Here is a 27,815-nt window from a genome sequence, read left to right as displayed (position 1 = left end):
AACTTTTTCTTTGTTTTTTCCCATATTAATATGTACGAGGTGTGATTGGTCAATTCAAAGCAGCCCCCAGCGTAATCCTTTTCTCTATTATCTCTGAACCTTCTTGAACCCACTCCAGCTCAACGTTTGCAACAATAAAAAATTCCATTATCATATTGAACTAAATGACATCAGTCCACTTTACAGTATATGCAGCCAATTTTCTGCGCGGGAGAATAGTGGGTTACCTTACGCACAAACGTATCAAAGCACTCGATGAGCCCCAGGTCTATCTTGGGGCCAATCTTGGAATATCATTTTATAATTTCTGTAGTTAAGTTCTTATAAGAGATGCTTCAATAATTCTGTATGTTCTATTTAAACTGTTACCGGGCGCTTAAAGGACACTACCCCGCTCATTTTCCACTTCCCATCGACCCACATCTCAGCTAGTCTCTTTGATCTGCTCTTAATCATTTAACTGCACATAATGGCATACCTTTTGAATGGTGTCGAGCATGGACCACCCTCCGTTCCAGGGTTTAGTGGATTTTCTCATGCAGTTGAGGCTTGCCATGCTGTGCCACTTCCGGTCTTCAAGCTTCCGGTAGAAGGCATTGGCGAGCATCAGGACGCTGTCATACAGGTACAAGTTGGATACCTGGACAAAGAAAGGTAAATATTGAGTTAGAAATGTCTCCGCAAAGTGAGATTAGAACTGCTGCGCTATCCTTTTTCAGCAAACTCAGCAGAACTGTGACTCCAATTTTACCCCTGAAAGCTGTGGAACGCGCTCAGAAATTCATCATGGGGAAGAATTGGGATGTTAGGAATGTGTTAGGAAAGCGATGAATTGCTTTAGACTGCTGCTAAATGGTCCAAAAATCGTCCTGAGTAATGGTGCAGTGTTTTAAGGTGTTGCACAGGTTTGGTTGCTACCACCGATTCTTAGCGTCGACCGTTTGCTGAATGACTATACCCTCTCTCTCCCAATTTCACGCTACAGCAGTCCTGTTAAAAATTGCATCTGAGCCAGAAAAAAATAAAGGACAATGCTCAAAAGTCAGGTACACAGCCTTTAATGAGCTGCATGTCTGGTATAACGTGAAGATCTGGGCTATGTCTAAATCCTATTTCAGGCGCTTCCTGTTGTATATACAACATTTTGCAGACTTTTTCCAAAGACAAAAGATATATTTCATTTAAAAACGGGCAAACGTTATAACAACAGCCCTAATTTATTATATGGTATATGCAACATTTTGAGGACACCTTACCTTTCAAAAGAATTTTTCTCTGTACTCCAACTGGTATTTGGCTATTTTGTGGGTGATGTAATATTCCACACATTGAATTTACAGTCATTTTTGTACATAATGACTTCTACTAATGTCTCAAAATGGATGTCATCAACAATATAACACATTATTTAAGAGTTTAAGTGTTATTGGAAAAATCAAACTATGATTAAACTGTATGGGGACAACAAAGGGCAGTTATAACAATATCTTACAAACGATTACATGCAAATATGAACAAATAAGGTAGACATGCAGATTTAATATGCTGTCTGGTTCTTGAGCAACTATGGGATGCAAAATGTTCCATATAAGGAATTGATTCATGACCCTTATAAATTGGAAACTGCTGTTGCCATTCACATACAGTACATAGCATCATGTACAAATGCATACTTTGTCATTTGTAAGAAGCCACTGCAGCAAACATTCAGGAACATACTGACTGTACTCTGTGAGATCATGAGTTGGCCTGGGAATTGGTTCCACAACTCTGAGAAGCAAATGCGCGAGGCAATGTAATGTCAATGGCATCCTTTATTACCTGTTTATTTGTACTAAACCAGACAGTGACATTTACAGCTTTGACATTTCTGGGCACAATTCAGATTAAGGGCCCAGTATCCAATTTCTGTGGTAGAAAAACTCTTGATTACATCTTCCAAAGCTGTAGTCTGTGTAGATGCTTGGGCTCTCTCGATTGTACAGTACTTTACATGTAACACCTGTTCATCATCACCTCCATCTTTAGATCTGTAATTGAATTTAGAGAAGGCGGAGCACTTTTTAACTGATTGCTTTGCATTCCGAAAGGTCAACGCAGTCATTAATATGCAAGAGCCAGGATGTTCCCCAGGTTTATAACTCCAGTCGCTGCTGTCATCATCAGAGAATATAACTGAAAGTCTGTGTGGGAAAGTGGCCTCACAATGGACCAATAGAAAGCATTGTTGTATGACTATTAATTTTTCATATAAAAAATTGAAACGGAATCGTATCTCAGATGGGGAAGGAGCTGTTTAAAATAATAGAGCGAGTGAAATAAGAGGGCCCCAAAGGTATTTTATTATTCTCTCATCCCAGATTCACCTCGTCTCAACTTGAAGGCAGCAATACATTTTCACCTTCTGCATTCCATTTGAAAAAGGATATATATGGAAAACATTTTACTTCTATAAAGCAGATGCTGTTGCATTTGAAAATACAGCTGATTTTAGGACTAGAGGTATGTCCCATTGGTCCAAAGTGTCAGAATGTGAATAGACATTAAAGTTGTTGAGCCATATTGTTGTGTTGTTGGGTTGAAAAATCCTGACGGATGTGGAAAGTGATAATAATTTGCAAGATCATTTACTCTCAATTTCCTATTGCTATTTACGTTTATCATTCTCACGTAAGAACCAACAACAAATGCAATTGTAGATTGAAGGTGTGGTAGTAGAGCACAATTCGTACACAATTCAAAGTGCTTCACACAACAGGAAAAAATACATTAAAATCACAAAGACATGACAGAAATCACAAAACATTTAAGACATAAAAGAGAAGAGTGCAAAGAAAATCCTTTCAGTCATATGCGCAGCTAAACAAAACTGTTTTTAGCTTAGATTTGAACATTGTCAGAGTAGAAGCCTGTCTCACATCTTCAGGAAGACTGTTCCGGATTTTTGCTGCATAAAACTGAAACACAGATTCCCCATGTTTAGTCCTGACTCTGGGCACCAGCAGGAGGCCGGTCCATGTTTAGTCCTGACTCTGGCACCAGCAGGAGGCCGGTCCATGTTTAGTCCTGACTCTGGCACCAGGAGGAGGCCGGTCCATGTTTAGTCCTGACTCTGGCACCAGCAGGAGGCCGGTCCATGTTTAGTCCTGACTCTGGGCACCAGCAGGAGGCCGGTCCATGTTTACTCCTGACTCTGGCACCAGCAGGAGGCCAGTCCATGTTTAGTCCTGACTCTGGCACCAGCAGGAGGCCGATCCATGTTTAGTCCTGACTCTGGCACTAGCAGGAGGCCGATCCATGTTTAGTCCTGACTCTGAGCACCAGCAGGAGGCCGGTCCATGTTTTGTCCTGACTCTGGCACCAGCAGGAGGCCGGACCATGTTTTGTCCTGACTCTGGCACCAGCAGGAGGCCGGTCCATGTTTAGTCCTGACTCTGGGCACCAGCAGGAGGCCGGTCCATGTTTTGTCCTGACTCTGGCACCAGCAGGAGGCTGCTCCATGTTTAGTCCTGACTCTGGGCACCAGCAGGAGGCCGGTCCATGTTTAGTCCTGACTCTGGGCACCAGCAGGAGGCCGGTCCATGTTTAGTCCTGACTCTGAGCACCAGCAGGAGGCCGGACCATGTTTTGTCCTGACTCTGGCACCAGCAGGAGGCCGGTCCATGTTTAGTCCTGACTCTGGGCACCAGCAGGAGGCCGGTCCATGTTTAGTCCTGACTCTTGCACCAGCAGGAGGCCGGTCCATGTTTAGTCCTGACTCTGGGCACCAGCAGGAGGCCGGTCCATGTTTACTCCTGACTCTGGCACCAGCAGGAGGCCAGCCCACATTTAGTCCTGACTCTGGCACCAGCAGGAGGCCGGTCCATGTTTAGTCCTGACTCTGGCACCAGCAGGAGGCCGGTCCATGTTTACTCCTGACTCTGGCACCAGCAGGAGGCCGATCCATGTTTAGTCCTGACTCTGAGCACCAGCAGGAGGCCGGACCATGTTTTGTACTGACTCTGGCACCAGCAGGAGGCCGATCCATGTTTAGTCCTGACTCTGGCACCAGCAGGAGGCCGGTCCATGTTTAGTCCTGACTCTGGCACCAGCAGGAGACCGGTCCATGTTTTGTCCTGACTCTGGGCACCAGCAGGAGGCCGGTCCATGTTCAGTCCTGACTCTGGCACCAGCAGGAGGCCGGTCCATGTTTAGTCCTGACTCTGGCACCAGCAGGAGGCCGGTCCATGTTTAGTCCTGACTCTGGGCACCAGCAGGAGACCGGTCCATGTTTAGTCCTGACTCTGGCACCAGCAGGAGGCCGGTCCATGTTTAGTCCTGACTCTGGCACCAGCAGGAGACCGGTCCATGTTTAGTCCTGACTCTGGCACCAGCAGGAGGCTGGTCCATGTTTAGTCCTGACTCTGGACACCAGCAGGAGGCCGGTCCATGTTTAGTCCTGACTCTGGCACCAGCAGGAGGCCGGTCCATGTTTAGTCCTGACTCTGGGCACCAGCAGGAGGCCGGTCCATGTTTACTCCTGACTCTGGCACCAGCAGGAGGCCGGTCCATGTTTAGTCCTGACTCTGGGCACCAGCAGGAGGCCGGTCCATGTTTAGTCCTGACTCTGGCACCAGCAGGAGGCCGGTCCCTGAGGTCCTCAGAGTCCGAGATGGTTCATATGGCACTAAAAGGTCCGAGATGTACTTTGGTGCAAGGCCATGGAGAGACTTGTATACAATGTATAACAATGTATATATGGTTGTTTTTTTTGCAGTAAAAGTACAAAAACAAACAAAAATACAAAAATAACACATTTCACTCAAGCCCTGTATCCTGTCCTCTGTAGGTGTGGGAACAACTTAAATAATAATATGATACTAGAGTAACAATTAGGTTGTTACTCAAAAATGACATTGCTATTGGTAGATGTTGGTTGTAATCGGGAATGGAGAGTAACTATATTACTGTACTTTTTTGAGTTGATACTTAAATGTTTGGTCATATAAACACACAAAACATCACTGCATTGCCTGCTCTAATTGGCCAGAGCGATTATTTGGATTTCCATTTAAAATAATTTAAATCAGCTCCGTATGTTGACTGTTTGATAAAGTTTTGTATAAAAGATTGATCTAATTGATTTTATCATTATCTATTGAAACCATGTTAAAAGTAACTAGTCTTTTTTTCATGTATACTTTTTACTTCTACTTCCAGTGTTGTACCTGAACGCGTTCATTGAACGAAAGTTCATGAACGCGTTCATCATTTTGGTGAATGTGAACTGAACGAACGGTATTACTGCTGAAGAACGATAATGTGAACACGTTCATTCTGGTGTCTGTGAACGGCAAATTCGTTCTTTTTATTTTCGTTCAATAAAGTGTCAGATTTCTAGAGACTTCCAGGCCAAAAACACACCGTTGCCCAAAAAGAGCCTCTGTCTGGCAAGTGTGAGAGCTCCAGTTGTAGAGGTGATAGATCGCGGAGAAAGACAGATTTCAAGTGTCGCACCGCACTGCGCATGCGCATCAAAACAAAAAGCAGCACGGACGCGACCGCAGCGTGAAGTCAACAGAGCAGCAACAATTCGCCCTGGTACGACCAGTTACGTGAGTTTCATGATAAGGTCGGTGAGGATGGGAACAATCTAACATTTCTGTGTAAGTTTTCCCTCATGTTTTTGAGAATATACTGTAGGGCTGAAAGCTGCAACTGTTACTAGTACTACTACTATTACTATTACTACTACTACTACTACTATTGCTACTAGTGTGGGCTGAATGACAGCAACACATGGGGGAAGTCTGTCCCTTCAATGTGAATATAAATCCTGGGTAAGGATTCAAAATTGGATATGAAGATGAAATCTGACACATATTTTCAGCATTAAACTAATAAAATAATTGCTGCCTGTGGTTGTATTTGGGCTGTGGAAATAATTTAGAACAATTATTGCATAATATTGAAAAAAAGAACTGAACTAGTTCATTTTTTGGAGCTGTGAACTTAGTTCAAAATTTTGAATTATGAACTATGAACTGAACTAGTTCATGTAGAAAATGAACTTTCCCAACACTGTCTACTTCAGTACAATTTTGACATGAGTTCTTGTACTTGTGGTACAGGAATAAACCTTTTGCCATGTAACTGTTCTTTTACTTGTGTACAAATATTCAGTGCTCTTTCCACCACCAGCTGTAACAAAAGTAGATTAGTAGTAGCAGTAATGGAAGTAGCACACATTATCCATATCCATAGTGGTTCTATAACAAATACTTTCAGCTGAAGTAAACATTTCATTTTTTTTAACTCACGTAATGTTTAGTTATTCTAAAAAGTACATATTCTATGTCTGAATCATACTAATGTGGTTCTCTGTTGCAACAAGAGTGGGGGTCGCATGATGTGATCTCTGGCAAAACAAAAGCCTCGCACAATATTGGAAAAGATTCTGTTTGTTTTTTGTAAAATGACCCCTTTCCAGCTGTAACACTGGTGTAATGACAGAGTACAGTGGCACATCCAAACTGACAAAGGCAATAAACAACAACAAAAAATAGCAGCTTCGATCATCTTTCCCCAGCGTTGCTGCGCAGTTCTCAGATTGATGTGGGCTGTCTTCTGTCGGCTGCTGAATGTAGATTTGATAGGTCCTCCGGGTCTCAGAGGAAGATCCATGGAAGCAATACAAGCTGCCACTCTGAGCACTTGGATCATGACAGGTCTCCACACACTGTCCAGCCCCACTGTCAACATAAATATGATCTTTACCTGCTCAAAGGTCACATGGTCAGGAGCTTTCAGCTAGCAAAACCAAACTCGGCTCCTCAGTAGGTCAGAAGGTAGAAGACTGCTGACTTTTTCTGAATTGAATCTGTTTTGTCCACCATCTGAACAAAGGGAACTATCAAGCTGCTAGCCCTGTTAAACATAAAAAAGAACAATGTACTGCTTTGTATATGAATTTTGCCTGGATTTTTTTTGCGTTCAACTTTATTTTAGGTGTAAATCAACTTTTAAAGAGGAATTGTCAACAAATGCCCAAACAAGTAAGATTAAATCAAACATCAGAAGCCAAAACTGCAGAATCTCAGCTTCACAAAGAATCTATCCACTTGTTTATACTCCAGAGGGTTCAGAAACAGCCTCAGTTTGAATTGGGGCTCATTTTAGTGTTGGAAATGGAAATGCTTGGGGTTATGTACAATAAAACCTTCTTGGCATTTATAGTGCTGAATGTTTGGACAAAACTGAACATTGATTATGGAAGCAACTCAAGAACATCACAAGCAACACATAATGAGGGTAAATGTCCTGCTCAACAAGGACACAACAACCAGATACACTATCAAAGTGACAATGGAACCGAATGCCACACAAAAACAAAATCAATTTCTCCTTGTATATACTGTAACTTCATCAGTTATATTGAGGACATTATGTTGCAAAACATTTTCAACAGATTGAAAAACTGAATTTTCCGATTCTGTCTTGCAATATTTTTTAATTGGGTTTCTCATTTTCTGATGAATGCTTGGGCCTTCACAGTCCCATATTTGACTTGTTTGTTGGGAAACAAAGAGAACGGTATTGGTGCAGGCTCCAAACAGTTCTGCCATCTGCCCTGAGAGAAGGATGGGCCTGTATCAAGGCACCTACAGGGAATATGGCCATTACAGCAGATGGATTAAAACTGACTCAATACTTTAATGTCTTTGGTTGGAGTGCTTCCATTTAAAAAGAACTGCACAGTGTAATATAGTTTTTACTGCAGAAAGAACTAGATGACATTGTGCGGCAGAGATAACGCTGTTGAATACTGGTAAGGGACATATCTGCTTTGAACACCTGGATTATCACGACCAGTGGAATAAGCTCCAACATGACAAATACCAAACACAAATTATAGATAACCTGATTGTGTAGGATTATGAGCGATATCAATGAACTTAATGCAAAGGTATTCACTGAATGATCAACATATTCATGATCAGCACTTCACTTCACTTGAGAATACAGTATATGGTTGGTTGAAGTTAAAATCCCCCCAAAATTATAATAAGACATTTGGAGGCAAAACAATCCAGTCTCAGGAAGAGGTACAAACAGCTAAGGCGTGGTCCTCCAACATCAAGTGAAGACCTCTTTTTGTCTGGAGATGGAGAGGCCTTGTGGGCCGAGTGGGCATGGAACCAACCCTCCAGAAGCCATCCTTCAACTGAGCAAAAGAAGCAGGATTCAGTCTCATCAGAGAAGACTGCAGACTTCGCCTGCCAATTTGTGTTGGAGGTCCTACTGTCCAGAGGGGTTCTTTGTGGGGCTCAGCGCAGAGACCAATCTCTCTTTGGGACACCAGGTAGCCACTGGAGAGCCAGGGAGAACATCCCAGGAACCCAGACTATTGATCTTCTGCCACCAATACCACCTAAAGGTGCATATATTTTCTAATCACCTGCCGCCACCTGGGCCTATCTTCCACTGTCACACAAACTACATTCTGACAGGACTTTCATAATATCAGTAAATCTTTTCTTGCTCTTTACTTCCTGTTGGGAGCTCTAAACTCAACCACCTTTGTCCAATGTACTCACTAATCTAAACTCAACAACCTATTTTTTTCACTTTTCTCACTAATTCTCCAACACATATGTCTCTCTGACATATGAATCCTAAATTACCGTAACTGTCTTTCTGATGTGCTCATTCCTTATCTTGTCCATCTTCAACCCTGCTTTCTTTCACCTCTTGCCCTCAATACTCAAAATGCCATTCAACTTGTATTAGCTACTTTTGTAGCATCAATTAATTTCATATTTTCCATTTTCCAACAGTGCCTAAGACCACTTTGGGTCATTGGGCAGCCTGTGTCCTCTCTTCTCAGACTTCCTCTAGCCTCCATGTTTGTCTTGAATCTGTATGAACCCTGGTCTCAAGATGATTGTGATGAATCAGTAATATAGCAACAGAAAAGTGTCTATTGAAAACTCTTAACTTTTCAATGGGTGTTCTAATAACAGGTTTCTGGCTACTAAGATACTCAGAAGAGATAATCAGCAATTATCCAAACTTTAGTGCACCATAAATGCAACTGAATGTGTTTTAAAACATCATTATTACACCTGATACAACTAAGCACAGATAAGAATAACTTTTCTCTTTTTACTACATCTTCATCATTCTTCAGATATTCAAACGACTGAAGGAAGTTGGTCTAAAGTTAGATTGAAAGTGAAAGGATCCTTTCTAGTGTTAAAATAACATTTTCCTTCTCCCCCCCAGAGCCTTTCAAAGTCACACTGGGCTCAGTCATTGGCATTCAGGGCCATGCGTGTTCCTTGTAATTACCTTATCTGGGGAGCTCAATCTCCATCCAGTGGCATACATAATCATGGGATAATATTTGCATTCATGTGGCACTTTCCAGATGTGTGTCTATAATGTCCACTGACAATAGCTGCATGTGCTTTATTGGGGAGACAGCAAGGGTCAGTCTTATAGAACATTGAGAATCACCACCGTTGAAAACATCTAGATTTTATAATATCATTCTAATGAGATAAATGTAAATCTATACGGGCCCTTTATGTCTTTAATAAAGTTGATATATAATTTATGAAACAGCCAATCTTGACTAAAAGACTAAATTAGTACTTAACTGGGGCAGGCAGAGTGAAGTTTAACTATAGATCTAACATAGACTCATCAGGAGAAAAGTATTAGAACTAAAACTACAAACCTAAACAAACTAAACCAATTCAAAACAGTCACTAAATCAAGAGAATGAAATCCAAGCAAGGGGTGTCCAAACATGGTCCTCACGTTCTCGTAGCCTTCAGGCCTCATGTGAATTGGCCCCCAAAAAGGCAGAACTTTTTACTGCAAATGTATTTTCAGCGCTATAACCTCAATAACAAACATTGCATTACACAGGCCTAAAAGGAATGCCCCAAGTCTTATTAAAGGTGAAGAGGCTTTGTATTAAATGCATCCATCTGAATGACTAACCATACTGTTGATTACTGGTCTGCGGCTCTACACTTCAAATTTGCTTTTATAATATAGAATATGCGATTCTCAGTGAAAAACAAAAAAAGCTATGCATTTGGAGTACAAACCTGGGTCTCCCTTTTTGTTTTTTAGGGATTGTTTGACTTCACTAGACAGCACAGCTCGAAATGGGGACACGACTGGGGGAAAAATGCAGCAAATTGTCAGAACCGGATTCAGACTCAGGCTGTCGTTCATTCACATGGAGCGCACATGTGCTACCTACTCGGCCACCGAGCGGCTTTGGACTTACTACACACTTTTTGTCCCCATAGGGCAATTTGTCCTCTGCATTTGACCCATCCTTCAATGCCGGAAACATGAGTACATGGAAGTCCACCCAGGCATGGGGAGAAGATGCAAACTCTGAACAGAAAGGCCCAGGAGTTGAAACTGCAAACTTCCTGCTGTGAGGCGAGTGTTCTTGCCACTCTGCCACTTATTTGACAAAACCAGAGAAATAAAGATTAAAATACCACTAAACCTGGTCTAAAGAATGTTTAATAAAGGCGACTTAAAAGTATCTTCCTTGTACCACCAGAAGCATCACGTTGCACTTGCACCACAGATTGGAAACTGCGGCTGCAGAACCACACACTGTTTACGACTATAATGATGGCCTTCAGAGCAGTTCCCAAAGTGACTCTAAAACTCTACAAAGGTGGGATAAAGCCCCCAAAATGCAGAGGAGAGAAGGAACACAACCTTGCCACCAGTCAAATACTACATTAAAATTCATCCATCATAAGCCTGTGCACTCCTGCCTCCCTCTATGGCTTTGTATGCATACAAGCTGCTATGGGACCTCAGCCGCTGTATGGCTGCCTGGGATAGACTGAGCATTATGAATATGTGGATGACATTTTGATTACTCAGCAGGAACGGGGCGAGCAGAAAGATTTGAGCAAGTTCGAAAAAGTCGCAGGTTAGAAGGGTGATGTTGTACAGTCTGCAAAATGTTCTGGTTCTAGTACCTGCAGGAAGATACCGATGTAATAAGTTGTAATGATCAAGTCCAAGGACTAAGCTAGAAAAACAACTAGATTTGTATGGGCCATACCAAGGTCAAGTCCAAGTGTGTGTGTTATAACTGGATTTTTAGTATCTACAAATGTAGCCTTGTCCACGAAATGGAGATGTCTCGCCATTTCCTGTGAATGTTGGCCTCCAAAGAGAACAACTATACAATAAAAAGGATTGCTGTCACATTAATCATGGCTTAATGCAGTTAATTGCACTTTTATCCAACACTTTATTAGTATTATTATGTTAGGAGGCTTCCATCGCAGGAGTGCCGTGCAGGAGCAGCGCTGATATCACGTCGGTCACACATATTCAAGTCCTCACGTGGCCGAGCGCAGATCAGTCAGTGGCAGATGTTTAGTGTGTGGTGAGAACAACATAGATGCCCCGGAGATGTCGAGATATCACAGACTTAACTCTGCACTGCGTTTGAGCGCTTAAACCAGTAATACTATGGCCCAAATCTTTCCCCAAACCACAGCAGAAGAAGGAAGATGCAAGTTCAACCCCAGCAACTTACACCTGTCACCAGAGGAGCCAGTTACACCTGCGAGCGACAGTGAAGTGCCTTTAAAGTCACTAAACAGTTCATGTAAATATAAGAGTGTGACCACACAGATCCAACATGAAATGCAATGTTTACAATAATTAATTCAATTAGCTATACATTATGAAGATTTGTGAAATAATTAAATAATACCCTAATGGTTAAAAATAAAATTATGTTGTGTTTAAATACAGACAATTGTGATTGATCCTTTTTCAAAAGTTTTAAACTGTTTGACAGCACTAATAAAAATACAACAATCTGACTCGACGAATATTGTGACAATGCAACGAAATCCTCCCACAAGCTTCAGAATGATCAATATGCCATTTCCAAAGTGTTAGAATCTTTGTGTGCGTCCTTACCTCCAGGGACTGCAGATAGCCCTCCTGCGGGTCACAGAGCAGTGAGGAGATACGGTGGTTGTTCCTCATACAGCGCACGTTTGTGTCCCTCCACAGCGGGAAGATCTGACGGATGATGGTCATCCGACCCAGAGAGCTGTGAACCAGCTCCATGATGTCAGCATCGCTCACCTCCTGAGGACACAAGCACAGTACGCTTACTGACTGCATATTCTCTCAGCTCAAGTGTAATAGATGGAAGATAGTAGTGCAGAAAGGGAAACATGATCGAGGCTATAGATTCTTTGGTCTGCAGATTACATTTGTGTGAGAGATAGAGGGGAGAGTTTGTTTTAGGTCAAATCTCATAGGAGCACATATTTCTCACATTAGAAGAGAATACTCTTCAGTTTCTCATTGTTCCTTAAATTGCCCCACAAGCCATGATAAATGACTTATAATGAGAAATGATGATAGACGCTTTATAAAGCTTCGAAACGAGTCAGTGTTATGTAGTCATCTGGAAAATGTCAAAAGACATTTTGACTTCCAACTGAAGGTAATTTTCAATCTAAGGAGCTGATCTGTGAAACTCGACTTGCTGCTCAGAGCTGATTAGCCCTGCCCTCAGAGCGACCATCTACAATGTGCAAATGTGACCGCCACTTAAGTTCAGAGAGTTGAGTGTCTGCTGCAGTGTTCTGCATAAATATGCATGAACCACAATCAATAACTAATTGTCATTTTAAGAACAACCACAAACAACTACTGTAAATGTAAAATATTTTGGTGCAGTACTTTTAAGCTGTAGTTCTGAGTGTGAGTGGCAGGAGACAGGAGGACTAGTGAAAAGCATGAATAGAATCTGACATGGCCTTGTGCGTGATTTTAACAGTGCAGTAGACAGTTCAGCTCAGCCCATCTGGTCGCTTCAATAAAATGTTGGCATATGAAATGTCAGAGTGATATTTCTAGCAGACATTATGTGTGAGAGAACAAACATATACTCAAGTGTCACAGTCAGGGTTCAGAGGAGGCAGAAAACACATCCAGTGTCTCATAAACATTAAAACTATCTACTTCTACGGCCATCTGGGCCGTGCCACACGATGTAATCCTACTTCCAGTTGTATTATTCACACAGGGCTGCCGACCTCAAGAGAAAATAAGTTCTACACAGACTGAAAAGCTGTTTTTGGGCCGCCCAGGGAATCCGTGTATTGTTCACTTGTTGTTCAGATGAACATTGGATATTTTAACCAAATCAATCTATTTTATAGCATACTTTAGCGGCAAGATTTCTCCCTCGATCTCCATTTAAACCAACAGAATTCCTGGACTGGAAGTGCAATTACAACGGCAGTGGCAATCGCGTGGAAAAAAAAAGGAAAGTGGGCGGCTGTTCCCGTTTTTTTCCCCATGTAGTTGCGTAAAAATTGTTTTGTCTCAGTACAAATATTATGTTATTAAAGCTGCTCTTTGGGACAGAGTGTTTTATTCTCTTAACACCAGGAACTGCATTGTTCGCATGATAGTGAGTTAGCTTTACAGTGGTAAACTAATTGTGTTGAATAATTAGGAGCCTTAAAGTACATGAGAAAGTGAGGAATATGTTTGACAGCTGCAAACAATTCTTTTTTTTTACTTAAAAAAAATCTATTCAGCTATCGTTCAGTAATCCAAACCCCTTTTCTTGTGCTTGTACAATCAGGCTTACATTATACATAAAAAACAACTGATTCAACATTCTAAGCACATTCCAATTTTCCCATATGCTCCATGTGCATCAATGGTCAATCCTTTTCACATTTTCTATTAGTTTGTCATTACTCACACAGCCCTTCAACTCTATTAAATTTCAGTGCGGGGCCCCCCGGTGGTGGGAGGACGACTGACCCATCGCCCTCTCCCCTCCATGTGGGACAGGTGTGCGCATGCTGTGGTCAGGGGAGATTTATCCTTATGAAGACCCAAATCAATATTCATGAGAGTCCGAGCTGCCCGCCTGTCTATAAAGCAGGGCCCTGGTGGTTGCTGTAGCAGACAGTGAGTCTCTTAGGTAACATAATATGTGACCCAACCACACAGGTCTCGATCTGTGCTCTTTATATGTTTCCTAATCAAACATGGGGTCTGAGCGCTTCCCCGTCGACCTCATCAGTTGTGGGTCCCTGTACTCCCACTGAGCTAATTTCCGGCAGCCTGATTTTCCCCTGTAATCTAACTCAACATCCAATTCAATGTTGGCTCACCATCCTTTTATGTCGCTGTCATTCTCTCCAAGTATTGGTTACATAAGTGTTTCTCAAACTATGGTACAAGGGCTGAACGATTTTGGCAAAATATCTAATTTTTCTGACAACCGAAGAGATTGGACTTGCAATATATGTTTTAATAGTCAGTTTCAAAGTTCAAAGTGCACATCGCACTCCCACTTCTGCAACTTGCAAAAAAAGAAAGCACAACAAATAGAGTAATAATTAGTTTTGTAAATGAAAGACAATTATCTTTAAACATCCATGACCTCACGTTGAGCTGTTTTCGGTTGCCTGCTTTTCTCACAAAAAAAAGCTGTGTTGATCTAAAATGTTGACCAATGACTTAAGTTTATTGTTTATTGATTATTATTTTTATATAAAATACATAAAAAATATTGAATCTCAAAAAGTATAACAGGTAGCAACTTCACATAACTTGTATCTGGCTTGAAAAAACACATTCTGTATGCTTCACAAATCCCTCTTTTTCCTCTATAAAGAAAGACCTTGAAAAGTGGAAACTAATTCCATATTTTAGTCTAGACCAAAGGATTGAAACTATTACAATTAGTGTTTTGCCCAGATCTCTCTGGCTATTCCAGACTCTGCCAATTTCCATCCCAATTGAACCATCTCTCTAGATTGATATGGCATGGTAAAAAACAAACAAAAAAACTTGTATTCCCTACAACTATCAAAATGGTCTGTCTACCTTGTCTGAGGAAATAGAGGATCCCTGGGTAAGACCGGTGCTTACGACATGGAAAAAGCTAATTTAAACATATAAATTAAACAAAGATGTTGTTGAACTGGTTGGCTTATGACCAACGTTTTAAGCCAAATAACAATGACCTGAGATTTAATATTTAGATAATAAAAGGAATACAACTTCTTTGTCAGATGGTAAAAGAAAATCAAATGAAAAACTTTGACATGTTGAAGGAATCCTCTGGCTTGGAGAAACAAAACTTTTATCGGTATCTACAAGTATGAAGTAATCAAGAAATAAATCAACACAACAATTATTATAATCTTTTGACTGAAAGATTTATGAAGGCATATCAATCTATAAACTTTCAAGGGAAATATTATCTAAAGTATATAAATGTATTAATTACCTGGACAGCCAGTCTCCTAAATACGCCAAAATTAAATGGGGAAAAAGGGTAATTTTGTTTTGATGAACAAGGAATGAGAAAACGTATGTACCTCACAATGGAGGACCACAAAGTCCCATATTTGGAAGGAAATCTGTTGGTGACCTGTTTTTATTCACAGCGAGGGGCTGAATGTTATAAAACATATACAAATATGTAATGTAAATATGCACTTTATTGTGATTGGGTATTTTAGTTATTTGTAATATTAAATATCTATTTGTATTAAAGGGTATTGTGTAAGGGTTGTATCAGTGTGAACATTTACTTGGTAGCCCTAAAAATGACCCTACACCATGCAAAAATGTAAACGAATGCTTAGGCAGACCTATTCTATGGCAGGTCATAAAGGGTTTTAAACATATAGGAGCATGAACATTTGAGAGAAATCTATACAAGAATCCTTTGCATTTCAGAACATGTTGTTGAGGTCCAAACTACATAGGTAGGCAGGTTTCCCCCCCAAGAATAAGGCGATATTTTGTTGATTGCAAATTATTTACATAAGTTCAGTCTTTGTAATTTGCTTATTGTGATTATTCAAATGTGTCATTGTATGTAAAACAAAAAGAAGATGAAACCCTCCATTCATTTCCAAAAGGCCATCTTACTCTCTCCATATTTTTTTCTTTCTGCTAAATCTTCATCATCCCCCAAAAACGTGTCTACTAAGACATTATCAACAGTTAAATGGACTATATTTTATGAATGGTAATGGAAATATCAACAACCCAAGAGACAAAAACAATGCAGCTTGAGTCCTCTATTCAGTTGTGGGTGAACGCAAACAATGTTTTTTTTAATTCAAGTCACCTTTTAGTTTCTCCAAAGGTAATGGACACTTTTATCCGTGAAAATTTTCTTCGCTCTGTTTGTCCAAATGCTCTTTGCTCTGTATAATGCCTGCATAATATTTTATGAGAAAGCGAGAGAATTGGTAGAATAATGCAATTTCTGAGGTATATCCGCCGTGCACTTCTCTCTCTGCGGGTGGTTCTAGCTCAACTGCTTTTCTCCTCTATTCTCCGTAGAGAAGAAGACTGTTTTAGTGACTCCTGACAGTCAGTCATCTGGAAACCTATGCATATTCATGGAGCAGCATGCCAGATTAATCAGAGGAATTATGCTGAACGGTTCAGAGAGCTGCCCCCTCACGTCCAAGCTAATAAGAGCTAGTGCCACCCAGGGTTTACGTTGGAGAGTTGTGCCACTAAAGCAGGTGACCCCCAGCGACACCCACCCAAAGGACGAGGATGACAAAACCTCAATATATATCTAGATAGATCTGTAGTAAGCTTGTTCTGTGGTATGCGTACGCTGCAATTCTAATGTGTGTGTTTTGCAAGAACTTGAACTTATTCAGCTCATACACAGTTAAGTACAGTTAGGAAAGGAAGGAAGTATTTGAACACCCTGCGATTTTGCAAGTTCTCCCACTCAAAAATTCAATCATAGGAGCTTTTCCACTGATTTGTATGTTACTTCTGTAAATAAGCATTTTAACACCTGCCTATCAACGGAAATTCTGGCTCTCAAAGACCTGTTAGTCTGCCTTTAAAAAGTCCACCTCTACTCCCCTTTTTAATCTAAATTACCCCGTTTGTTCGTCAGCTGCATAAAGACACCTGTCCACCCCACAATCAGCCAAACTCATACTACTAACATGGGCAAGACCAAAGAGCTGTCAAAAGACACCGGAGACACATTTGTAGACCTCCCGAAGGCTGGAAAGGGCTACGGGGCAATCGGCAAGCAGCTTGGTGAATATATCAACTGTTGGAGCAATTGTTAGAAAATGGAAGAGGATAAAGAAGATTGTCATTCTCCCTTGGAGTGAGGCTCCATGCAAGATCTCACCTCGTGGGGTATCAGTGATGATAAGAAAGGTGAGGGATCAGCCCAGAACTACACGGGAGAAGCTGGTCAATGACCTGAAGAGAGCTGGGACCACAGTTTCAAAGGTTCCTTATACATTACTGAAAGGATGTTTTTTGTAAGTGCATAACTTAACAGCCTCATCTGACCAGCATCATAGGCACAACACGATCATACCTGGCGTGGACAGAATGTTATCCTAAACTTCCTCCCGTATCTTCCCCGTATGGGTAGGGTCGGAGGCCACAGTCCTGGCTCCAGTAAGGTGTTATTTCTTCTCCCTCGCCTTACCAGCCCCATCTGGCTAAGGTGGTAAATCGCGACGTAAAACTGGCATTAGTACCAAACATGTTGACATTAAATTGAGCTACGCCTAAACTCTATCTCAGGGGACCTCTTTGTAGCTAAATCTTTTGTTTATCCTTACATACATCTGGTAAACGCATAGTCTTCCCTTTGTAACTCCTTATGTACGCCCATTTCGCTCTAATATGCATGGACGTATATCTGCTTTGTTCTATCTGTCTGTAACCACTGCAAAGCCTCAACACGAAGCAGAGCATCCCGATCGATCAGTAAACACCTTTAACTATCTACTTGGGTCCGAGTCTTTCTGTACAACACGCTACGTTATTACAATTACGCTGTCATTTAAAACATGCAACGCATAGAAGGTTCCCATGCTTAAGTTAGCACATGTCCAGGCCCATCTGAAGTTTGCTAATAACTATCTGGATGATTCAGAGGAGTCATGGGAGAAAGTCATGTGGTCAGATGAGACCAAAATAAAACTTCTTGGTATAAAGTCCACTTGCCGTGTTTTGACGAAGAAGAAGGAAGAGTACCACCCCAAGAACACCATCCCTAATGTGAAGCATGGGGGGAAACATCATGCTTTGGGGGTGCTTTTCTGCACAGGGGACAGGACGACTGCAGTGTATAAAGGAGTGAATGAATGAGGTCATGTATTGCAAGATTTTGGGCAACAATCTCCTTTCCTCAGTCAGAGCACTGAAGATGGGTCGTTGCTGGGTTTTCCAACATGACAATGACCAAAAGCACACAGACAGGATAACCAAGGAGTGGCTCCATAACAAACATATCAAGGTTCTGGAGTGGCCTCGCCAGTCTCCAGACCTAAATACAATCGAAAATCTTTGGATGGAGCTGAAACTCTTGCAGCGACAGCCCTGAAACCTGACAGATCTAGAGAGGATCTGTGCGGGAGAGTGGGCCAAAATCCCTGCTGCAGCGTGTTCAAACCTAGTCAAGAACAACAGGAAACGTTTGACCTCTGTAATTGTAAACAAAGACTTCTGAAAGATCATGTGATGTTGGTCTGGTCTCTTCCACCCGTGCACCCCTGGTATTCCAGTGTTTGTAGCTAAAAAAACAACCAAAAAACAGGGAGATGGGAGAACAAAAAAGCTGCTGTCACTTATAGCCATGTTAAAATGGACACAACTTCAGTCTTGCCATTAATCATAAGCTGGGAAGCAAGAGTGTGCATGTATTTTAACCAGCAGACCCTGAAAACCTGAAACCCTGAAGAATGTAGACATCTTGGAGAGTCAAGAAGACAGTGTCACCTCCAGCAAATTGAGCAGGAGAAGAGGGCATCTGCCACATGGACCAGCAGAGATGAACAATTGACACATTGTCCATCTACGGATGTCAAGTCATAATCAGTAAAGGTACATGACAATTACAATTTACATCAGCTGGAGCCAGCAGCCCCAATGATATGGAAAGAGGGGAACTAAAACCCAACCCAGAGGAGGAAAATCAAATGTCTCTCACAACCTGCATGGAGCAGGTGTACTCCCACCAAGAGGGGAGAAATACACACAAAATAAACTGTATAAGACTGTAAAGTCCCACACTGGGAGAAGGTGCACATTCATCCATCACCAGAGGAAAATGCCAACACTAGGTTGCAATGGGAAATACTGTATATGTACCAAAACTGGGGGAGGAGGCTGCATATACAGTTAGCAACATCATCGTAGAAAATAAATGTCCAAAAACGAGTGAAGGGGCACACACGCGGCCTTCATCAGACAAAGGCAAATGCTAAGCATGTTCCAGAGTAAAATATAAAACTCGGAGAGGAAGCATAATGCACACATCACCAGACAGGGAAACGCCAACAATGGGAGAAGGGACAGAGATACCCTAATCCTAACTCAATCAGCATCTTTGGAGTAAAAGAAAAGAAAGAGAAAAAACTGGGAGAGGGAGCGCAACGCACACATCAACAGACAGAGGCACATGCTAACACAGTTAGCAACACCACTGTACAAAACAAAGCCAAAGGTGGAAAAAAGGGGAACACATGCTCTTTACCAGAGCAAGGCAGATTCTAACACATTTAGCAACAACACAATGGAAAATACAGGTGCCAAAGCTGGGAGAGAATGTGCAATTTACACCAGAGGCTTGCAGTAATGCACTGAACAATATAAAGTTGGGGGTGGAAGACAGTCTGCACCAATACAAGCACATATCTATCAAATAATGCTCAACAATAAGGCTATACTCATGTCAGAGCACTGTATTAACTGTCAAGAAAGTAACTTTAGTAATTAACTACTTTAATTGCTCCTTGGGAAAAATAAAGACACCAAATTGAAAGCAAAGCATCAACACATAGGAACTCATAGGCGAGAACAAATAAATAAATGAGTAAGCAGATTCCGGTCAGCTATATAGCCTCTGATAGACCATCCGAGTGCCACAAGTGTGACGTTGTTGGAATTGATAATAGAACTATGCCTGCGTGAAGGATTCATTCAGTGCTCGCGCCTCTGGTGGTCAGTAGGGAGGATGGATTGAACTGGTGGATTTTCTCAGGTGGTGCTTAGGTTGAAAAGTTTGTGAGCTACTTTTGCACGTCACATTCCCCGATGCTTTTAACGAACCAAAAAAAACATGTTTCAACTCTATATTTGAGATATTATATAATTTTCCAAAGAGTTATTACTTTCATTTTGCCTGTTGCTTGAATATTGAAATGCAGCCAGAACAGAGGTTTTGGAGAGGACATGTGTCAAAGGTGAGTAAACTTTTCTCCTGCAGGAGCTAAAAACTAAATTGAAATGTGAAACATCTGCTACAGTCTAATAAGAAATACACTGCCTGTCCAAAATAAAAGCTTCCACTCAGCTTAAACTAAGCAAATACAGAAGGTACAAGCGTTACTGGATAATTGCTGCATGGGTGATGATCAACACGTTATTTAAACCCAACTGACATGTGGAAAAACAAATCTTGTGGTCATGGAAATATGTGTTTGAGAAGGGTCAAATCGTTGGTATCCAGCAGAGAAAACACCTAAGGCAGGAGTGTTAAAGATACGGCTCATGGGCCCCCCAGACATTTTAATCTACAAAACATTTCTAATGTATATGTTTTAATTTGTGATGGATATATAGCATTTTATCGCTATGACTATGAACCCTACAATGCTTTACAGCAGCCTCCCCTCCCTTGGACTGCTCAGTGCTGCCATGCTGCTGGAGCAGCTTTGAACATGGAAGAGAACACTTTGTTGAGGATGTTAAAGCTGTGCTAAAAGCAAATGTGGAGCTAACAACAAGCAAACACTTCAGGAAACAGGAAAACATTAAAACCAGTGCAAACCTGGACAAAGCAGGAGCTACATATAAAAACACTTGTCAGGTCTATCACTGTAGTGTAATAAAGCATTAACATGACAAAGTGAAGCTGTTGTGAGCTCTGACAGCCCAGAAGCCTGAGTCCACACTAATGTGACTGAAGAGCTGAACTCTGTGTGAATACAATCAGAATGCACTCATATCACCCGTACCATGCTGCTAATGTATGCATATGGACTAAATGCTGCAGATGTGTGTAACGGTATCCACAAATTGTAGAAAAAAGTTCAGTTGTAGTCATCTGGACTCAGTTTTAGAAAAAATCCACAAATAACTATTACTATTATTAAACCTAAAGGCGGTCCTACCAAATATTAGCATCTGACCCTTTTTTTGTGGTGACTTTTCTTATGGAAAGACACAGACGGAGCAACTTCGGAGAAACAACTTTCAGTTAACATTTAGAGAAGTTAATTTGAGAAAAACAATTGCGCTATGGACAAAAATTAGGCCAAAAAAAGCAACATGTTATTGCAATAGTTGTGCTGTTCATGGTTCAACTACTCAGTTGGAATGTTCAGGAGCATTTTTCTAACCAAAGAATGTCAGTGCATAACTGACTCTAGTAGCAACATAAAAGTAACAGACAGATCCAAATTGTAACACCAACTAGGGCTGGACTCCAAAATGCATCACACAAATCAAGCTCAACTGTCAAATGATCCTCTTTGTTGCAGCTTAGTCACTTATTAATCATTCACAGAAATACAATATGCATTCAATTAGAAGTGTATGCCCATTTCATGTCCACTGGTGCTTGCTACGAGCCGGGACGAACAAAGCTTTGTGTACAGTATGTTCCATGAATCCGTTGCTTTTATGTGCAGCCAGCCCACAATTGAAAAGGGCATTCATTAAAATAGAAAAAGTGCAGGCATAGAGAGACAAAACAGAATATGATGTCCTGCTGTCCCTACAATCCCCTCAATACATTGATAGTGAATAGCACAGTGATTTGTAATATTGTGAAAGGCGGTTGGCAGTGTTAGTCAGACAATAACACTACACTGTATATTATTCAAAGAGTGTTGCATCATACACCATGTCCTATTCATTCACAGTGTTGTAATTGATGACAGCCTTTGACTCGGGGACAATGAACAAAATATAGGACACGTAGTTCATGGTATGATATAATAAGCCAGGCCATCACAGTCAGATAACAAAAAAACATAACAAACTATTACCAATGTCCAAGCTGTAATGGAGCAGATGAATATTATTTGTTACAATATTACAGTTTTTGTACTCTGGACTGCATCTACCACAAATGACAAATTGCATGTTATTTCATACAGGCTTTGAAGTACACACACATTCTAATGGTTTGGTTGCACTAAAATGTATAAAACACGGTGCCCTAACTGTGAGCAGGCTTGCATCTCCACAAACCTGACTTGTACATGGCCTGTTTTCATGGAAATGTTGTTTGTTTGGCAATAATATTCCACAGTATGGCTATCCATCCAAGTTTGCAAGTCTGCCTCCAGAAAGTTATGTTCTCTGCCTTTAACAATACTATCTTTTTACATGCTCACAAATGTTCACTTTTGTTGTCCAAGTGACAGTCTCTATTTGTTTACACATGAGTAAAAATAGAAAAACAGACTAGGCCTGAAACAAATATTATTTATTAGTCGACTAGTCAGTGATTTTTGTTTTGATAAGTCGACTAGTCAAATGATTATTCTGGTTGTACACTGAGAGTTTTAAAATGCATTGATAACTACACAAAGAGTGAAATATGGTGACTAAAGGCTTCTGTAGAACGACAATATTTACATATAAAATGTATTATTGATGAAATTCAGAAATTGTTTATCCTTTTTTGACATTTTGATTTAATAATGTTTTGTCTTTGTTATAAAACTGTCTTTTACAATTATCAAAATACTACTTAGTATATTTATTTTTTACAGTGGTCATGATCACGTTTCATTTGAAGGTGATCTATTTGAAATTCATGTGTTCATTTCATATTATATTTATATTAATCCATATTCCATATATCCATATTACAATGGAAAAAGGGGACATGATATATTTCAATAGACCCTACATTTCCATTTTTGGAGTGTAAATTTCAGTGACTCTGAAATTCATTACCCTCTGAAATAAAGTGCATCTAAGAGGTAAAAATGTTCACCTCCAGACTTAAGTGCTGGCTGAAAGAACATCAAAACTGAAACCCACCTGTACGTGTTAAGAAAGTGCATGAGTGATAAAGCATGAGGGAAAATGTGAGGAAGAATGAGCTGTGCAGATGTGTACATTTACCACAAATGTATTTATACAAATGGAAACGTGTTTTAATGCCTTTTATATCTGTGGAGGTGTAGAAATGCCCAACCAGGGACAGGAGTTGAAAAATAGCACTAGCTATAAACTTTGTATGCATTACATTGGCTACAAGCTTTGTTTTGTAACTAGGTATGATTGCAATGTCAAATAAACAAATACAATATAATAAATAAATATAATAATAAAAATGAATGCATGACGCAGTACCTGCAAACATTAGTATGATGCTCATACATTTCCCATTGGAAATGTCCAATTATTTTAACCTGCACCAAAAGAATCAACATGTTCGCACTTCATATGTTATCCATGTTAATACCATTGCACTATTAGTATTAGGAAATTGAAGAATATTTTTTGCTCTAATAAAAATTGTCTCTCATGATTTGAAAGGTGTAGTTTATTCTATTAGTTTCCTTCATAAAGCTCTGGGCAACTGCTTGAATGATTACATCAGGTTTGTGGGTGGCATAATGAGTGGGCCAGCTAGCACTAACAGACCAACGTCGTGTTTCTGTTGCTAGTGGACAAAGTGTGTTCTTACAGACAGGCCCAAACTGGATTATACAGACACTAACTTGATCATCTCTTATACCAACATGTTATACCATAATGTTATATTGAAATAATGTTTTAATAGTAAAATAAATGAAAAATTAGACCATTGATTCTCAAACTTGTTTCACCATATACAGCCTTGAGAGGGGCAGAAAACCAGAATCTGGTGGGACTGGAGTATCCCAAACATGCTCAATGGGGGACATGTCCATTGTTGTGCCATCCATCCACACGTTGCAGCATAATAATGCTCGTCCCCATGTTACAAGGATCCAAACACAATTCCTGAAGGCTGAAAACAACCCAGTTCTTACATGGCCAGCACTCACCAGACATGGCAACTATTGAGGTATGGCGACATGCTTCAGTGCTAGCTGCTGTAACTTGAAGATAAGCTCAGTGGTGGATGTGCCAGTCTACGCTCCATTAGATTTATGACCATCGTGCTGACGTTTCCTGTGGTCATCATTTCAGACTTAGTTCATCATATTTTGACATCACTTTGGAACTGGAACATGGCGAGGGCATAATCAGATATGTTTGTCTTGTAAAAATCTCTCTCTCTTTTTAAACAACTGTAAGAAATAACCTAGAGTGAAGCGCTACAGGAAAGTGCATTATGGGAACAAGTTCGAGTCTTGGCTTTTGATGGGCAGCTCCAGGAGGCATCACTCATATAATGACTGTGCTCTCCGACTGGCATGTCACTGCAGGCATGGTCACCTAATCCATCAATATTCCCACACGGCCCTGTTCGGCTTCTGAAAGGGTGAAAAACAACAAGAAAATCAGGGTGGATGTGCTATCCATCTGAGTCCAGCAGACAGTGTCTGGTGTGCACAACCTTCTGTGTACTACAGCTGCATTGCCCTGCTCCAGTGGGCGGTGAAAAGGAGCAGCACTGTTTTGTTTTCGTTTTTGTCAATGGAATATTCACAAACACAAAATAAATAAAAAGGAATCTGTGATATGGCTACAAGTATATGTCTGTAGGTATCTATAAATATAATAAACTAAACACAAATGTGGCCAAGCTACGTAGATCCAAGTTCTCAATGACGAAACACACTATTTTGAGATTAGCCTACCAGACTATATACATCATTAGTAGTAGTAATCATTGTGTTCAAAATATCAATATGGCAATAAGCGTTCATTATGAATTGCAGAGTTCTACACTCATGAACCTGCTCTGCATTCAGGTTGAGTCTGCTGGGTTAAAAGGTGACTTTATATTCTGATATTAATGGCAATGTAAACATGAAAGGCCAATGCATTTTTACAGAATCAAAACATCATTGTAGTAAATCAAGCTCTGAGTATTGTGGTGGACCCTGACTCGTATGTATTGTATACTAAGCGATTAGACTCATTACTAACCACATAGCGGATTAGCCAAGCAACGGGCGGCAAACGCCCCTTTCATGAAATAACACTGAAAGCCACATTTCCTTTTGTATCTCCACCATTTGTTTCTAAGTCTTGTATGATCTTTATTGCATGAGCACGGGAATCAGTCGGCTCCATCTTGTGTTCTTATCACACAACATAGCAACAAGGAGAGAGAGAGACCCGGACTGACCTGGCGTTTGTATCGCGGGGCGCTGACCGGGGTGCTGACCGGAGCGCTGACCCAAGCTAGTCCCAACATAAGCAGGTAAAAATGAATGTCACATGTCAGCTTGATCCGACCGCCTCTGTATGGGGACTTTTGCTTCTCAAAGACCAAAGCTTCCAATACCAATACAAAGGTTTGGCATAAAAATTGTAGCTGGACGGAATGAACTGGATTTACAGAGGTACAATATGTAATAAAATGGATTCAGAAAGATCTCGACTGCAGACATGATGCACCAAAGCCTTCATATAGGTTAAAATAACTTTGATTTATATTGTTGATCTCCTACCTGGTTTTATAAGCGTTAACTTGGAGTGTATATATCTTTTTTAGAGATCAATTTGACTGCTTTAAACATCATTTTTCTTCATTAAGCAAAACAGGACAGGAGAAAGAGAAAACAAATTGCACTTAATAATGAGGTAGTTTAGAATTGGATCAAGGACTGGCTAAAAAGTCTAAACCTGTCGACTCAAATCAGTGAAGTAAATATAACATGTTGATGTAGCTTTCCCTTTTTATCTCAATGATTTTTAAATAAATGATTTTTAAATAAATTGATTTATTATGTATTTTTCCTTCACCGAAGGCCGGCATCCGTTCCAGGCATGAATGTAACAGAATTTTCCCATTAGCCTTTTAAAGTTGTGCTCAAGGTTATTGTCTGATAGAATTTGATTGGTTGAGAAAGTCTTTTTGAGGCCAACTAGGAACGATTCCAATACATGTAATAGGTTATATTCAAAACAAGCACTGCAGCTAAAGGGTCATTGAAACACAAAAAACAGAGATACACATAGAAGCCTGGTAAATGGATGATGTGGAGACACAACTCGACAGTGAATTGCAACACATCAGCTATTAAGGGAGCTCCACAGATATTAACATGTCATTAGTTCATACTTTACTGGCATCGGATGCAATTAAGGCTAATGTCTTGGTAGAAGTTGGGGCTAATTGGATGAAAGCTATTTGAGTTTCAATGTAATAGTCATGACCGATTAGGAGGCATGGTTTCACAAGCTCTGATTAGAATACATTAAAAAAAGGATAAATGATCTGATAATTACAATGAGTTTTATTTTGCCATCTGGTATATATCAATTATAAAATAAAAATACTTGCAAATACTTTTACATGCAATCAAATGTCTGTTGTCCTGCCTTTTAGGTGTCAGTGTTCAGAGCGTGTCTGACCCTTTATACTGTGGTACTTTGATTTATATCCTTATTAATATAAACTATTGGAGTTTCAAGGACCAGGCTAGAATCACTTGAGCAGTTTAATCAACTTGTATGTCCTCTTTAAGTCAGAATCACCATCTACATATCAAGATAAGTAGCTACATATTCCAGACCAAAATTATGACATTTCACCTTTTTGTTTGAAAATTCACAAACGTTATTGCATTTGTGTGTTAACATGGACAGACTGTTACCCCAGAATGAATATCTAAACAGCTCTATGCTCAGTATGACTTTACAATAGTAAAATCATTATTTTCACTTGAGTGCATACAATATATAGCACAATATTGTAACATATTCCATAATGAGATGGGTTTCAGTTTCATACATTTTTTTAAAAGTAGTTATAATATTCCTGGGCCATGCTAATAATTGTCTCAATGCATTTACAGAGCTCCCTCCCATAAATCATAATGCACTGACTACCAATCAATAGCTGCCATGATAATGCCTGATATGAGACTGAGAAGAGCAGGCTGACATTGTGTGTTCTCAGCTGTGTTTACTAATGTCCTGTGTAAATCACCTCGACACCTTTTACCTTAAGTGTGTCAGCCCATCCTCAGAGTGCCACTGTCCTCTTATCTCTAAATCAATGAAATTGCAGCAGTGAGGTAAAACCCTGGCAGAGTGCGCTCTTCTGTATTCTGTAAGTGCACCTACATTTTGTGCTGTTACAGACACTTTAGGTCAATGTCAGACTGGGAAAAGCAACAGTTAATACTTCAAAGAAATTATCCAATATCTAATAGGAATCCAGTTTACCCAGGTGACCAGGGCAAATAAAGACAAATAACAATAATCAAGAGTTGTAGATTAAAGTGCACAATGACCTTTCTCATATAACAGTGTGTTGACAGAAGAAAGAAATGAAGATTGACAAGTAAATGATGTAACATACGACTTCCTTCTGTCTGAACAGCAGCTTTGTTGGATTCCACAGATATTCAATGATCTTGTGGTTTTATAAATCAGGGAAATCACAGCCTGCCATGTTGAGTTTAATCTAACATAATCCATACTTAAAATAGTATCAACATTTTAGCAAGTAGCCATACTAAATAATAGTGGATCGATACCAAATATCTATGTATTGATACTGGCAGAGGGATCGAAAAGTTTTTCTGCGCATATATTTACTTTTCATATTAGTTCAAGCAGAGAATGAAAGAAAATAA

General features: G+C 40.3%; 1 protein-coding gene across 1 annotated transcript in view; it reads right to left on the bottom strand.

Annotated features, from left to right (window-relative positions):
- grid1a (glutamate receptor, ionotropic, delta 1a) overlaps positions 1-27,815 on the bottom strand; it is a 380,312-nt gene that overhangs the window by 42,403 nt on the left and 310,094 nt on the right. The window contains exons 6-7 of the mRNA XM_072436609.1: positions 11,968-12,141; positions 479-640 (exon numbers count right to left, since the gene is read on the bottom strand). Coding sequence (XP_072292710.1) covers positions 479-640; positions 11,968-12,141 — 336 coding nt within the window. The remainder of the gene's footprint in view (positions 1-478; positions 641-11,967; positions 12,142-27,815) is intronic.

The sequence above is a fragment of the Eucyclogobius newberryi genome, unplaced genomic scaffold, assembly GCF_026437365.1.
Source record: "Eucyclogobius newberryi isolate DKJ021-1_F unplaced genomic scaffold, fEucNew1.0.hap1 SCAF_8, whole genome shotgun sequence".
Classification (NCBI taxonomy): Eukaryota; Metazoa; Chordata; class Actinopteri; order Gobiiformes; family Gobiidae; genus Eucyclogobius; species Eucyclogobius newberryi.
Note: the sequence above shows the minus strand (reverse complement) of the source record. Positions and strands in the feature narration are given on the sequence as shown.